Raw genomic sequence first — 16,372 nt, forward strand, 5'->3', positions numbered from 1 at the left:
GGTGTTAAGAAGACAGTTGAGAAGGAAAATACCTTTTTTACCCTTGTTTTTGTCAGATTTGTAACACAGCTAAATTAACCTTAAAACAAATATTTTAAAGACATGCACATATAAGAAAGTATTGGAATTTTTAAAGCTTTATGCTTGGGGTATACTTGTGAGGTGTCCCTGTCCCTGGCAGGGGGGTTGGAACTATGTGATCTTAAGGTCCTTACCAACCCTAACTATTCTGTGATTCTATGAGATATTCTAATAAATTTTATTGTTTGGTTGCTGGCTTAAGAAGCAAAAAAAGGTATTGTATATTTAGGATGTTCGTTTAGGGGCATGTTACACTTCCATTGTGTGCGTACATTGTACACGTGCATGGGTTCATAGAATAGCTTATGTATTAACTGAGATTTCACTCTCATCTTTGAAGTCATGCTTCAGTATTAGAAATGTTAAACACAGTTTAATGCTGAAGTGGTTTTGTAGATTTATTTCCCAATTGGTTATTTGTTCATGTTCCCCGGCATTCAGGAGTCCGACACTGAGAGAGAAAAGGATCTGTTGTACAAAAATCAGTTGCTACAAGATGAGATTGGTATGCTAAGACTGGAACTTGACCAAGTAAGACTTAGGCAGCAGGAGGAAGAAAGAAAATATTTAGAGGAAAATGAAGCCTTGAAAGAAAAATGTGAGGATCTCAAAAAGGAACTGAAACTAAATGAAGAAGCCTTAACACAAACAGTTTTTCAGTACAATGGACAGCTGAACTTATTAAAGACAGAATCTGCAGTGCTATCTTCCAAACTTGAGCAGACAAAAGAAAGCAAAGACAGACTAGAGACAGAAATTGAATCATTACGTTCCCGTCTGAACACTGCTGCTCAAGAACTTGAACGTCATCAGTCATCAAAATCTGATGTAGAACGAACATTTCAGAGAGAACGTGATGAATGGCTTCGCTTGCAAGACAAGCTCCATCATGACCTCTCTGATGTACGAGAAACCAATAAGAGCTTGTCTCAGCAGCTGAGTAAAGCCGAAAGCAAAGCTAATAGTCTAGAAAATGAGCTTCACCAGTTGAAACAAACATTCAGAGAAAAAACACTGCTTTTGGAAATGACACAAAAAGAATTAAGTCAAGCCCAGTGTCAGGTAAAGGAATGTGATCATGCTCGACAACTTGAGAAAGATCAAGTAAGCAAATGTATAATAAAGCAGGAATCCATGCAGGAGCGACTGGTCCAGCTTCAGAGTGAAAACCTTTTACTCCGTCAGCAACTGGAAGATATGCAGAACAAGGGGATCATCAAAGAAAAAATAGTGAATGATGTACAGGATCGGTTTAATGATATTTTCAATACACTCAGAGCTGATACTGAAAAGCAAGTTCGCCTAGTGGAAGAGAGAAATAAGGAACTGAATGCCAAGTGTACTGATTTAAGAGAACAAGTCTTTAAATACGAGACTGAGAAAGCAGAAAGAGAGGTAAAGTGTATACTTAGAAAGAACAATTTAAAGTCTCTTAGCTCTTGAAGCTGTTTTAGTTTCCTAAAATGTACCAGGTGTAAGTTATATGCATGGGACCAAATAATGGTGATCTGTTCCAGTTTATCATCTTCCACTTAGAACTGTGGAAGGTTTTAGCAAATAGGATATTACTGCTCACATCTGAGCAGAGAATAGAAAAAAAGTCTAAGCTTTACCAAGAAAAGTGATTCTTCTCTACAATTTTTTTTAACTCTTTCATTAGTCTCTTTTATGCCCTATAGAATGATTTTGTGTTTGATTTTTATGTCTTGCATTAATGACACAAAGAGCTATCCAATTTGCGAGGGTTGAGAAATGAAGATGCAGACAAGTGAAGTGATGGGGATGGATTTATTTTAAGCTTCTACAGAGGAAAAAAAAAATGACTTCTCCAGATGTTGCTACCAAAATTGAAGAGTATTAGTTAGTACTGTCCAGGTGCTTATTTGTGTATGTGTGTTGGGGTTCTGAGGGGCCTGCCTGGTCATCAAGAAGGTAATTTCAGACAGTAACCTAAGCTTTCTTTTCTCTGTTTTATGATGTGTAGCCATATTTAAATGCGTTCCTTCTTTATGGCTCCACGAAAGACTAATTCACTGGACAGAATACTCATTAGGACATCAGTTAAACTGTCATTCTACAAATTCACACAGTACATGAGTATGAAACATGCTCCTGTGCAGAGCACTAGCATCATTTTACGTTGCTCAAACACACATGAACCAAGTGTTGCTCCTATTACTGCATGTAGGTGGCTTTGGTAAGGGAAAAAGAGTGGAAGAGAATAAAGGCAGAAGTAGGAGTGAGTTACAGATAGCTGAAAAAGCTGTAGGCAGTGGGAGAATGCGTTGTTATGTATGTTCTTACGAGAAGGTACTCTCTTCTCTATTGTTAAAATATTCTACCAATTCCAGGTAGAGCAGCGATTTAAAAGCTGCCTTACCCATTTTGTTTAATCTTTTACTTTCTGAAAGATAAGAACTAATCACATTTAATATTTCTACTCCCTGGTGTAAGATTTGCCTCCCTTAATAGCTTGAATACTGATTTAAAATTACATTTCCTTCTTCATAGCAAATCCAGGATTTCAGATAACCACCTTGTTGTTTATTTGTCAATTGCCACAGGGGGAGGGAATAACTCCAGAAGTACTGTTGGTCATACTAATCTGTGAATTGCTTTATATTCTTACCAAAATAACAGATTCATTTTGAAGATACTTGATATACACGTATGAACTATCCAGATTTTCATCAATCTAATGTCGATATAAACTCGGTAGTCTGAAATGAAGGTGGTAAGAAGGCTGCAGAAGAATGTGATTCAGCACATACTTAAAGCATACCTGAAAAGAGCTTTCACATATATCTTTTTAATTATATTTCTATAATAGAGGAATAGACAAAAGGGATCTAATGCACAGCCCTGCCTTTGGTCACTTGGTTAATATTTGCAGTCAAATTGTGTCTCTTACAATAGATTTCTTTGGATATTGTTAGAAAAACACATGATCGCAGTTGTATGTTTTTCAGAGAAGAATAATACCTGAGCCTTTTTTATGTTTTGGGAAACAAGCCCTCATGAACAGCTGCTAATAGCTTGTAGGTGCTCAGCTGAGAAGTGAAGAGAGGTTGTCATCTGTACAGATGCTTGCTGGTTGCAGGCAAAATTTCATACCTTTTGAATTCAATCCTAAACCAGATTTAATTATATAATAAGTTAAAGGTTTATTTAATGTTCTTAAAACTTTCATCATGCTCATTAAACTGTTTCATTAGGGAGTGGTCAGACAACTGCAGCAGGAGCTTGCCGATGCTCTTAAAAAGCAGTCTATGTCAGAAGCTTCACTTGAAGTTACTACACGCTACCGCTGTGACCTGGAGGAGGACAAGCTGCGCTTGCAAAAGGAACTGGAAAAGGCTAACACTAAGGTACATAATGTCTGTAACTATATGAAAAAATCTGAGAGTGCCTGATGAAAGTAGGAATGAATGTTGTCCTAAAACCCTAGGAAAAAGACATGAACAGGATGAATTCAATGATGTCTGAATGAATTGCACTGTTTTATGAGCTTGGTGCCCATGTCTTTTGACATGAAGACACTATGTCCTTACTTAGACAAAGGTGTTTGTATTTGCTAATGTGCTTTGCAGAATAAACTGGTGTGTTGCATTTGGTTTGGCCAAGCATGTCTGATATCTGGAGAAGAGTAGAAATACTGGCCTCCTACATTTGGTTTTTTTTATGATTTCTGTGTTTACCCCCTACTCCCACCACCAGGTGATGTACCAATTCTGAATACTTTTGTAACTTACTCTGCATTTATCCATTTCCCTCCCATAGCCTACTTTCACCCTGCTTAAGGATTTCCCATCATTAAGTGGCCTTCTTGAAAGTGAATTGTAAATTTCTTTCTGAGTCAGAGAACATATTTTGCAGTGTTATTTCTGAAAATGTAATCAAATCCCCTTAAGAGGGAGTCTTGAAGACACTTTAGAAGAAGTATAAACTTTTTAATTCACCTTTTCAATGGAGCAAGCAAGTGGATAGAAAGAGTGTCACAAGTCACCAAAAGGGCAGGAGAGGCAGTGTTGGTACTTTGAACTGTGCTATAGGAAATCAACGGAGGGATGGGAGAGGCCAACAAAAGATGATGAAGCAACACTGTTCTTCTGCTGGTAGACGTGAAGGTGTGAATGTACTCTTTGCATAGAGGATGTGTGCAGATACATGCAGTACTTTTATTTGTACAGCATGTACAGCAGAGCAGCTGACTCCTCTGTATAAAAGCTCGCCTGACTACTGTGTATTCTTGCTGTGATTTGACAGATCCAGGAGTTGGAAGAACAGAAACTTCAGTCTGAGTGTTGTGTCCATGACTTGAAGACTGTCTTGGATAATAAGGAAAGAGAAGCAGTAGCTTCTTGCCAAAAACTGCAGGACCTTCTGTTGACATCTTCTGGGACTAATGCTACTATCAAACAACTGGAAGAACACGTGCAGCGGTAAGAGAACAGAGGGAAGCAAGCTGTCTGTCACATTCTGGAACTGTGTGAAAACAGCAGGACAGTCTTCTTGTATCACAGCAAGTTGATACACTGTTTTGAAGGACATTTTTGGATTTGATTGTGTTATTTCATGCTGTTCTTTCTGAATTGGTGCTCTGATGGATTCCTATAATAAAACCTGTATTTCTTTCTAAGTCTTGAAATTGAAAAGGCCAGATTGGAAGCCACGGTCCAGCAACAAAGCAGTAGGACTGAAGCCCTTCAGAGAGACCTGCAAGCCTCCGTCTCAGTAAGCTGATCATAAACTTCCCTTTTTGTGAGCTCCTGAGCCTAGTTACCTGTTTCTGTGGGGAAATTTTAAGATGAGGTTTTCCTGGAGAGCCTGGGGAAAACTCAGTTCCAGAATACAGGCTGCTCAGAAAGCAGCCTGGTCTATTCCCCAGCTTTCTGATTTTGAGTTTCCCATGGTACTATAGCAAATCCTTCTTAATGCTCTAAAAGGTAAAGATTTGACATTAATAAGCTGGTGTAACTGTTGTCTGCTTTAGACCCTTTGTGATATCAGATGCTGCTTCAAACACTTGTTGCAATATGTATTGTAGATTCATAGAATGGTTAGGGTTGAAAAGGTCCTGAAGATCATCCTGCCATGGGTAGGGATGCCTTACACTAGACTGTGTTGCCCACGGCTCTGTCCAGCTTGTCCTTGAACCCTGTCAGGGATGTGGCATTCACCATTTCTTTGGGCAGCCTCTTCCAGTGCCTCACCACCCTCACCTCACAGTATAAAGGACTTCCTTATATCTAACCTGAACTTCCCTTGTCTAAGTTTTAACCCATCATACCTTGTCCTATCGCTACAGTCCCTGACGAAAAGTCCCTCTCCAGTATCCTTGTAGGCCCCTTGGAAAGCTTCTGTGGGGTCTCCATGCAGCCTTCTCTTCTCCAGGCTGAACAGCCCCAACTTTCTCAGCCTTTCTTCACACAGGAGGTGCTCCAGCCCCCTTATCATCCTCATGGCCCTCCTCTGGACCTGCTCCATGTCCTTCTTATGTTGAGGACACCAGAACTGCACACAGTACTCCAAGTGAGGGCTTATGAGAGCAGAGTATAGAGGGGCAGGATCACCTCCTTCAGCCTGCTGGTCACGCTCCTTTTGATGCAGCCCAGGATACGATTGGCTTTCTGGGATGTGAGCTCACGCTGCTGGCTCATGTTCAGTTTCTTAATGACCAACACCCCCAAGTCCTTCTCTGCAGGGCTGCTCTGAATTACTTCCCTACCCAGCCTGTAGCTTTGCCTGGGATTGCCCTGACCCGGACCTAAGACTCTGCACTTGTCACAGTTAAACTTCAGGAGTTTGGCATCCACCCACCTCACAAGCGTGTCAAGGTCCCTCTGGATGGCATTCCTTCCCTCCAGCGTATCAACCGAACCACACACCTTAGTGTCGTCGGCAGACTCGCTGAGGCGGCATCAGTCCCGGTGTCCATGTCGCTGACAAAGATGTCGAGCAAGAGCGGTCCCAACACTGACTCCTGAGGGACACCATTTTCCAGCTCCTTCAGGACGCGTGGATAGATTTCATCAGGTCTCTTGGGCTTGTGTACAGTCAGGTTCTTAAGGTCATCCTGAGTGTGATCCTCTCCTACAGTGGGCTTAAGGTCTTTATTCTCACAGTCCCTGCATCTGTCTTCCAAGACTTGAGCGGTGTGGTCAGGGCACTTGCCAGTGAAGACTGAGGCAAAGAAGTCATTGAAGAACCTCTGCCTCCTCCAAATCTTGGGTAGCCAGTTCTCCTGTTTCCTTACAGAGAGGACCCACATTATTCCTGGTCTCTTTTTGTTAGAAACATACCTACAGAAGCCTTTCTTGTTACTGTTGACATCCCTGGCCAGACTCAGTTCGAACTGGGCCTTAGCTTTCCTGACCATCATGATCCCTAGCTACCTGGACAATATCCCTGTGTTCTTCCCAGGCTGCCTGTCTTCGCTTCCACCTTTTATAAGCTGCTTTTTTCCCCCTCTAAGTTTTCTTAGCAGGTCCCTATCCATCAGTGGAGGCCTCCTGGCCCTCCTGCTGCATTTCCTTCTAGTTGGGATGTAGTGCTCCTGATCTTGGAACAGGTGATCTTTAAATATCAGCCAGGATTCTTGGGCCCACCTGCCCTCTAGGGCTTTATCCCATGGAACCTTACTGAGCAGGTTTCAGGAGAGTCCAGAGTCTGCTGTCTTGAAGTCCAGGACAGTGAACTTGCAGCGTGCCCTCTCACTGCCCTGAGGATCTTTAAGGGTATTCATCAAATCAAGTCATGGAAATTCTACAGCAGATATTGATGGCAAGCAGTTTGTGCTGGAGGCCTGACTGGCATCTTCAGACTGGAACAAGACTTATTTTTTATCTTTTGGAACAAATCACTTATTTTTATATTTTATTTTATTTATTTTTATTTTTTTATTTTATAATGCTAGATAATATATATTTATATATGTTATATATAATTTTATATGTAATTATATTCTATATAGTATATAGAATTATATTTATATAATATAATTTTGTATTATGTTTTGGAACAAAACACTTTTGCTGTGCAGAATTGCTTTTCCTTTGGCCACTTGGTGTGTGTTTGCTGTCATGAAAGAGAGAAGAGGAATGCCTGTTGTATCATTTGCAGAACTTGGTGCGAGTCATGGAATTCCCCACTGAGTCTAATTTTAAGAAAACGTTAATTTTAGCTTAGATAAGGTGCTTTTATCTGTGGCCTATATGAAGCAACTTATTTTTGTATTGTAACCAGTGAACTAGAGCTCTTGTTATGACTGTAGTTTCTTACTAGGACTGAATAGATTTTGCAAATAACTGCATGTAAAAGTTGAGCTTTATGATGTACTAACAAGAGAAAAGGGAAGGCAGTCCTGATGCTGCTCCTTCCCTTTAGTTAATAGGGCATGGTTTTCAAATGTACTGTGGATGGGAAAAGCTACTTCAGCCTATTTTCACTGAAGAGACTTTGTATCCCGCATGGTGCTCTCTCTCCCTGAGGCAAAAAACTAGAGCTGGTGACTGCAAACAATTTTATGGTGACATGAAACTGTGGCTGTTTTGGTCATTGGTGCTTCATGTAAATGCTGTAGAAATAAAGAGGTGCAGAGAGGTATGTAATATTTATTTCTGGTAATGAGGTGTAAACTTCAGTCTGGAAAGTCATAGTGCTTCTTTTAATGCTTCTGTAGGTTCATAATCTCTTGGAAGACTTGGTAACTAGCTTACGGACAGCACAGGCAGCTGCAGAGGATCACCACCAACAGGTACATGTCTGGCTTCTGTGAATGGCTGGTTTAGTCTCGGAATATTTTGTATGCAGGTAATTAATGAAAACAACAGGTGGGCTGTGTAGGCACAGTTAAGCTGAAAAATGCCCTTCTAGTTTTAGGGCAAAGTACCCTCAAGGGAAGAGCCTGTAAGTTTCCTCATTCTCCTGCTGCTGTGTTTTCTGTCTGTGTTGTGGTGTGCAAGAACTTGTGTTCAGCATGATTCGTCCAGTGAATTCTATCTCCCATCCCACTGGGGGAGTGAGCAAGTGACCGTGTTGTGCTTAGCTGCCTAGTGAAGTTAAGCCATGGCAGATGGTGAATAGGATGAATGATGTGGGCAGAGGGAGATAGATCTGTAGTTGAAAGCTGCAAAAGGAGACTGGACTGGGGAGATCCATGTTATCTTTGCAGTTATGTCAGAGCTTTCCCTTGAGATTATGTTAGCTTCTGTCACAAGACACAGCATTTCTCTACTCTGTAAGGACACTCTTGAGAAAGTTGCACACCCTAAGGATTTTTTTTATCTGAGCCTCTGTGCTAAAGTTTTTATGACTTTCTGTAGATCGACATCTTTTCATTTTTTTTTTTCTTTTTTTCCCCTGACAGAATGCCACTAAAAGCATCTAGTCAACTTGCATTCTTTACATATGAACTGAATCAGCAAATTCTGTTCCACTCAGGTGCATCTGTTGGGCAAAAACTTTGTTCTGTTGGGTAGAAGCATAAATAGCATTGCTGATTTGAAAACATTTTCTTACTCCTGGGAGATGGTACAGAAGCCATGAGAGTAGAGTATTTTCTGTGGTGGGCATTAGCGAAATTCTTATCTTATAAAGTATGTATTGCTAGGAACCACAGACAACCTTTGGAAGAAAGTTGTAGGTCGATTTTGTGTGTGTGTGTGTGTGTGTGTGTGCCTGTGTCATCTTATCCCACAAAGCTGCAGCCTTATCTTGCCACTTCTACAGCATTCATTCTTTCCACCAGGTTCAGCTGCTGTTCTTGGTTATGTTATAACTCTGCATTAACTTTAACCATAGATCTCAGACTGAGAAAAGAGCATTCAGGCCTGTTTCCATTCATGTTGCTGCTGTCTATTGCACTGTTGTCTTTCTGGTAACCTTAGATTTTCTTTTGCTGCTGTTGCTTTCATAGATGCAAAAGCAGAATGTGCTGGGTCTGACATCAAATGACTTACACAGCATGTGGGAAGAGCAGTTGAAGTCAAGATCCCACCTTGAAGAGCGTGTTGCTCAGCTTGACAGGGAAAAGGCTGAACTCCTGGAACAGGTGAGCCCAGCAAATTCTCCAAACACCTAGTCAACACCCAGAGAACTGTGTCCACCTTTTTGTTGAGTTCTTGCATACTCTGCTTTTTTCCATTATCCCTGTCATTCAAGCTCTGAGTATCTTGTTATCTGGGGATCATCCAGGAAAAGCTAGTTGGGTATCTTTGTGTAAATTCTGCAGCAGTTCTACTGGAAAGAGTTCCCAGTGTGGTTTGCTATCAGTTGAGCACATCAAATAAGGCCACAGTTCCCCAGATCTTTCTTGGATTCCTTCTGATCATTTTCTAACTCCTTGGTTTCTGAGCAGTGTTAAAATGCTTTGTGTTTCCAGTGCAGTGCTTCAAGGAGCTGGTGCAGGTTTTCAGGGTAGCAGGAGCTTAAAAGCCTTGCAGAAATCTGTACTGAAGGAATACTGGGCAAATGAACTAGTGCTTAGGAAGCAAGAAATTGCTGCCAGTTTCCATGGGTTAGTCTTTCCCTTTCCTCCTTTTCTGTGGAAGAAAAATGGAAGTACAAAACAGTTACCAACTCTCCTCTGGTTTGGCTGAGAAAACGCCAAGAGGGAGATGTCAGTAAGTAAATACCCAGAAAGAGGAGATGTAAGTAATGGTAGAGGGGAATAAAGCACTGAAGAGCTCTGAAAGATCAAATTCCTCCATAAGCCTTTTGGTTATTGAAGGTCCCATGAAAGCTTTAGATTGATCTCTGCTCCTGTGATGTGCATACCTACATAATCCCTGCTATGAGCGGAGGAAGTGTTCTCCAGCAACTTTTCCAGCTTTTTGCCTTGAAGCATTAGAAGAGAGTGGCATTAGTGTCAGGGAGGGCATCTGTTTCTGTTAGCTATTGTCCTATTTGTTGTAAAACACTAAGGGATTAACTGTTCTCAGGAATTCTGTCCCTTGACATTCTGTGGAACTAGGCTAACAGAGATATACTGCAGCTTCTTTCTGGAGAAGTCTAGGTGCACATACTGCATTGTTCCTATGCTCTGTGTTTCATGTATCTTTTCTATTTTGAAAGTGTGAGAATGAAAGAAAGAAAGTGAAAAAGCTGGTAGAGTTGAAACGCCCAGTCGAACTGCGTCTGGATCAGGAAATGAAAAGAAACATTGAACTGCAGAAAGACACTAAGAGGTATGGTTTTGTAGCATGGTGAAGTGTTATTGGACTTTAATGTACAAAGAGGTGTATGCAACAGTTTGTGAGCCAGTTCAAGCCTCATCTTACTTCTTGCCAGGCACTTCTGTGCAGGAGCCTATAGTTTTCCATAGCTGCCAGAAGAACAACAAAGGCAAGTTGCTTTGTACTTACTCTGCAGGGAAGGGAAGTCTTTCAATCTTCTTTTCATGAAATTTGGACCCTCCAGGTGATATGCGGCACAGGAATGCTGTTTTTTCTCAGTAATTCCCAGTTACCGATGAAGGAAGCTGTGCCTGTGCTATTTACATAACAGTATGTGAAAGAGGATAGCTCTTCCTGTGCCTCATTGTTCTTTTTTTTTGACCAATTTGCTGTGCAGGTTGAAGAGGCTTATGATCAGAGCTATAAAGAAAGTAAGGGTATATGAGGAGAGAGAGATGGAGTCCCAGCTTAATTGCCAGGGAGAAGTGAAGAACAGGTGTTCTGAAACGGTCAATGAACTTGGTAGATTAAGAGCAACGGTGAGTTTTGGTTTGTTCATGGTTTTGTGATGGTGGTGGTGTTTTCCCTCTTGACACCTGTGTTATTCCTTTCCTATACTACTGTTCTCATTGATTAACACACACACACTCGCACACCCCCCCCTTTCTTTGATGTATTTTGGAATTGATTGACCTTTCTTGATGCTCTATCTACTATTCCAGTAATAGATGACTATAATACTGGTAGTGTTGAATAAATGATGATGTGATGAGTAAAGAAGCAACTGTTATATGCAGAGCAGTATCTGCAAGGGAACATCAACAGCAAGCCAAAACTGGCACTAGGGCTGGCAGGGCTACAGAGCAGTCCCGTAGGTCCTCGCCAAGCAAGGCAGAACAGGCCCTGTGATAGCAGGCAGGCTCCCTAGGAGTGCAGATTGCCAGTCTGGTCCATAGGGATGGGCAGGTCTGCTTGTCCTACCAGTTTGTCATGTCCGTGGCTGAGGGTGAGGGCTGAGAGCAGTGAGGCCTGGCACAGGCCTGGCTTCACCTTGAGGCTGCAGCAGCATCTTCAAGGTCTCACAGATGAATCTCTTCACTGGAAAAGAGGGGAGTAACAGTGCTGCAAATCAAACAAGTGTATGAAATTGGCTTTGCCCAAGATCAGCCCCTGAGCCATCTCTTAGGCACAAGTTGGGCGGGATACAGTACAGGTTTTGCTTTTCTAAACGGTATCATTGTTTCCCAGGACACAATGTGGAACCTGAGGAATGCTATCAGAAATTATGTGAAAGCTGTTCTTGTTTAAAAAAAAGTTCCTGGCTTCACTTTAGTTTTAATACTGAGTTACCAGATGATAACAGTAGTCTTGATGGCCAATCCCTTCATCAGTTTTTGCTCCCCCACTGTCTACAGGTTGGTGACCTTTCCCAGCAGCTGGAGAAAGAGTCTAAAATATGCATGCAGCTCAAAGCACAAAATTGCATTTTGCGGGAAGAGTTGTCCACCATGCGTGAGAGCCATACAAAACTGGAGAAGAGCGAATGCCAGCTGAAAGAAGAGGTGGCTAAGCTCAAACATTACATGGAGACTAACATGGTAGATTTCAGCCAGATAGAGCAATACAAACGAGAGGTAGAGGAACGAGCGGCACAAGAAATAAGACAAAAACTAGGAGAAGTCAATCTGTTTTTGCAGGTAAGTGAATTTCTCACATGTGTCTGTAGTTTCTATTATAGAATGGTCTGTTATGGTCATCATTTTCTAGTATTTTATTTTTGGTGCCTGATTCTGTGTGTTTGTGCTGTCTTTCCTGGAGTGTGGTGGGAGAAGGGGAATATGGTTGCGACAGAGTTCTTTTATGTGTGTGCAATGTGGCAGTAGTTCCTTGAATCGACAGCTTGCCCAAGGTAGATTTCCATTTTACAGGTTTTGAGGAGTATTGCTGTACACTGGTCTTGTTCTCACTGCTCATCCTTGAATGGGTATTCCAACTTACAGGAATCCTTTTCTATATGCCCTTATAGAGACAGTGTTCCTTCATGAATAGCTTTGATGAAAAATAGTGCTAAATTATCTCATGTGGTATTTCCAGGGTTCTTCTGCCTTGATGGATGATGTTAGTGAGGAGGCACACTTGCCTCACTGGATAAAGCTGGGTCCCTGAAATTGAGTGTATGCAAATGACTGGTGGGGAGGATTCTCTTTTGCTTTGTGGTGGTTGAAGCTGCATTATCTGCTTCAGACGCAGGCAGTTTCCCAGGACAGATTAGAACAAATCAGAGCCAGTCATCATGCTTCTCTGAGAAACCAGCTAAAGCATAGAATAAGAGATCTTGAATGTGAATTGAACAAAATAAAAAATACACAGCAAGACGGTATTTTTCAACAAGAATCCACACACGCGGAATTGGAAAGGTACAAAGAGCTGTATCTGGAGGAATTAAAAATTAGAAGGCGCCTAGGAGATAAACTGGAAAGGTGCGTGCATCCTTTTTTTGGAGTGGCAATAAGATACTACTTTTTCCTCATGTATTTTCCTCCTAAAATCCCTCTTCTCCATCTGGTCAGCATTATGCATGTAAGCATAAGATAACATATTTGTTAGGAAAGTACCTTAAGACTCTTCCCCTTCATTAGAGCTGTCTCTTTAGTGCTTCAGCAGTACCAAGGATCATGGCATCAGTAGGGCATCTTTTAAGTTCATTGAGCCTTTTTGTCAGTCTCTAGTTATCTCCTCCTCTAATTCTGGGTACAGCAGAAAAGATAAATTTCAGGTTCCTTATTGCTTGAATAAGTGTAGGTCTTTCAGAGAACAGAATTCGATTCTGTGAAGAAAAAAAAATAAGAAAAAAATCTTTGACTTTATTTTAGCACAGTGTCTGAGGTTTGAGCCCTCCTTGGGTAAAGGAGGGTAGCCCAGAGTTTTCTTATACAGATGATGTACCTTTCAGTCCTAAGTGTTGGTAACTCTTGCTGCTCCTTGCAGGTAGTGTGACTTCTTAGAAATAAGTCCCGAAAAAACCTCAGATCAAACAATGCTCTTGTTTTGGCTGCTCTTAATCCCTTTCACTTTCAAACATCGAATAATAGTCATAGACCTGGAGGGTAACTTTGCGGAAGTGTTACTACCAAAGATAACTGTTTGTGTGTTTCTGAATGTTTCAGAGCTAATGAGAGACTAGGAGAAGCCAATGCTAAGCTCCTTCAGGAGCGCCGCAGAAACAAATCTTTATTCACAAGCAGCATTGTCAGTGGAGGTCTGGCTGAAAGTCCAGTTCAGTATTCAACTGACCTGGGACATCTTGGCAACAACTTGACACTGAACAGAAGTTTAAGTCTAGGAGGAAGCTTCCCAAGTCCGACCTGGAACGCATTGTCATCAAGAAACAGGGTTGAAGCCTATATGGCTAAGGTAAGCATTTTGAAATAGTGTTCTCAACTACTGCTAAAGAGTATCCATAAGCAAAGTTACGGTTTTTAGCCTGAAGTTAGAAGCCATTTGTAGATCCAGACCATATGGTCTAATATTTCAGAACAACCGCTAATGATCAAAACAGTACACAGCTAGAAGTGGTCAGCATGAAGACTTCTGGTCATCAAGGTTATACAGATTTCCAGGAATGCTTAAAGAGCCAACAAATACTGAAATCTGAATAACGAGTTGTGTAACGACATTCTTTAAAAAAAGGGACTTTGATCAAGAATACTGTGGCATAGAAAGTTCCCAGCTAAGTTCTTCATTAAATTTTAATGCATAGCATGTATGACCTATTTAAACCAGCTAACTTTATGATGAGTGAAAAATCCCATTAGACATCTTTGTTTGAGATGTATTTTCCTTCTTTACTGATCTTTATTCTAGCAGTTTCTTCACTGGAACTTGTTTTAGAAGATTAATACCAACAAAGGATGCTTCATAAACAGGATGATATGAACGGGATTGCATAAGTTAACACCACAGTGCTGGTCATATACTGTGCATAGAAGGCATTTGGTTTTGTAGTGCCTGCTATGTGTTACTACAAGAAAGGGTAAAATTAGCTGCTCCTCAGGAGGTCTTCACAGGCTTCTAATTTTGCAGCATTGCTGCAACCTCTGCAATACCTCTTGCCAAGGTATATGCCCTGTAATTAGCAGGCAGTGTGATAGCACATTCCTCACAGAATGGTGGACATTATGAGATCTGGAAAGCAGATGTCAAAAGGTGTAATCAGTTTCCCATTTAGCATAAGATTGAGGCGTGGAGGAGCTTCTCTATTCAGTGTTCTGTCCCTTGTGTATTCTGTTGTTGAACGTGAGAAGAATTTGTTCACTTTTAAGTCAATCTTCGTTCAGTCGTGCCACCCTCATTGGAAAGAAGGCTTTTAAACAATGTGCCTCCAAACTGCACATGGTTTAAGGAGAAAAAAAACCCAACCACCCAACAACAAATGTAACAAAGCCAGACAAAGCAGTATACATAATGTGTAGCAGTTGTAGTTAGGAAGATGAACTTTCATGTATCACTGTGAATGTGTATTTTGGTCAGAGAGGTGGAGATGCATTACAGAAGAAACTTGGGAGGCAGTTACTACTGTAGTATCTGCAGGGGCTATTCTCCGTGCAAGCAGTAGAAGGGAGGCAAGATTTTGACGGGAGCACCTCACAAGTGAAAAAAGGAGAAGGCCAGGACAAAGGGACAAGAGGGGTGGGAGAAGGGAACAAGTGAGGAAAAGAAGGCCCGGAAAGATGGGAGTAATTTGTTAAGAGAAAGGCAAGGAGGAAACCGTCCTACTTTTAGGGAAAAAAAGCTGCCCTAGTTTGAAAGTGTTAACAGCTATGCCTTTTTTTGAATAATAATAATAAACAGGAAAAAAGAAGACAGTGAAGGGAAAGAAAGAGTACTAAGTGCTTCTTAGCTGAATTACAGTAACATTCTTCAGGTGGTCCTATTCGTTTTAATTTTCCAGAAGAAATTGGAACAGTCTGGATGTCTCAAAGCTTTGTCAATACCAAGAGACCGTTACTAGTTTACTAGCTTTCCTTAAATGTATTGCAGAAATATTTTAAAAAGCTATTTCACAGCTTATTTTTTATCCAGTTGCTAATATATGCAGTGGCATATTTCAAATCGGTATGTAGGCTGCTTCAACTTCCTTGTGAAGAATGATTCCCAAATCTACTTGTGAAAAACATTTGAGTTGATTCCAAGAAAAGCATGCATTAGATCTGAGAATGGTGATACTGTTCTTACTCAGTGTGTCCTGATTTCAGTGGCACCTATGTTTCTTTTCCGAGCATGTCTCTCATGTTTTGTGGTAGATTACTATGCTGTATAATGCCTTTAGGATTTGATACTGTATTTTGAGGCGTTGCTTTGGAGGTTTAAAAAAACAGAACCAAAAATACCCATCAGGCTTGAGCAGAATCTCAAGGAAGTTGAACAGTTATGTATGACGTTTTCCCAGTCTGCAGTTACTGACGTGAGCTGAGGGTTTGTTTGTTTGCTTGGGATCTTTCTTACATACCTGAATGTCTCCTTCCTAGTGCAGTTTTGTTAGTAGTACTAGGTCCCTAGAAGTTGTGTTTGATCTTGTTTACATGGTAGAGAGACTTTTAGTTTGTTGTCAACTGATCTGAGAATAATTTACTATACACAGTTTGTCTTAAAAGGATTAGCTTTTAATTTTAATATAGTATTAAATTCTAAAGTTTTCTTCCTTGAATGAAGATGAATGGTTGGACTTAAAGGTCTTTTCCAACCCAGTTGATTGTATGAGTAGAACTTGCTCAGAGAACTCACCAATTTCTTACCGTTCCTACCAGATTCCCTTAAGAGAAAGCTGCAAATCTCAACATGCCTCTTTTCCCTCAGTCAAAGCTGCAGGTTTTGGCTGGTTTCTGGGACTTAAAATGACTGGTATGAATTTATCCTCCCTGATACTAAATCCAGCTGCGCATCCTTTTGTGAGACTTCTTCCTGTAATTGCCACTTAGGGAACAACTGAGACTAACTGTAATCACAAACTCTGTGTAACCACAAGTCAGAGTTTGGTGTCTTCAGGCTGAGAGTACAGTTCAGTGTATTCAGGCAAGTCTTAAAACCTGATCTTCTTTGTCAGAGTCCTTCAGAAA

At 41.0% G+C, this 16,372-nt stretch overlaps 1 protein-coding gene across 1 annotated transcript in view; it reads left to right on the plus strand.

Annotated features, from left to right (window-relative positions):
* Window positions 1-16,372, plus strand: part of LOC133222874 (ankyrin repeat domain-containing protein 26-like) — a 59,813-nt gene that overhangs the window by 35,374 nt on the left and 8,067 nt on the right. The window contains exons 28-38 of the mRNA XM_061373025.1: window positions 523-1,476; window positions 3,297-3,449; window positions 4,348-4,523; window positions 4,722-4,815; window positions 7,763-7,837; window positions 8,999-9,133; window positions 10,156-10,268; window positions 10,654-10,795; window positions 11,672-11,953; window positions 12,501-12,736; window positions 13,424-13,670. Coding sequence (XP_061229009.1) covers window positions 523-1,476; window positions 3,297-3,449; window positions 4,348-4,523; window positions 4,722-4,815; window positions 7,763-7,837; window positions 8,999-9,133; window positions 10,156-10,268; window positions 10,654-10,795; window positions 11,672-11,953; window positions 12,501-12,736; window positions 13,424-13,670 — 2,607 coding nt within the window. The remainder of the gene's footprint in view (window positions 1-522; window positions 1,477-3,296; window positions 3,450-4,347; window positions 4,524-4,721; window positions 4,816-7,762; window positions 7,838-8,998; window positions 9,134-10,155; window positions 10,269-10,653; window positions 10,796-11,671; window positions 11,954-12,500; window positions 12,737-13,423; window positions 13,671-16,372) is intronic.

Source organism: Neopsephotus bourkii, unplaced genomic scaffold (assembly GCF_033783945.1).
Source record: "Neopsephotus bourkii isolate Nb327-2 ecotype Australia unplaced genomic scaffold, CSIRO-AGI_Nbou_v1 NB_1624, whole genome shotgun sequence".
Lineage (NCBI taxonomy): Eukaryota > Metazoa > Chordata > Aves > Psittaciformes > Psittacidae > Neopsephotus > Neopsephotus bourkii.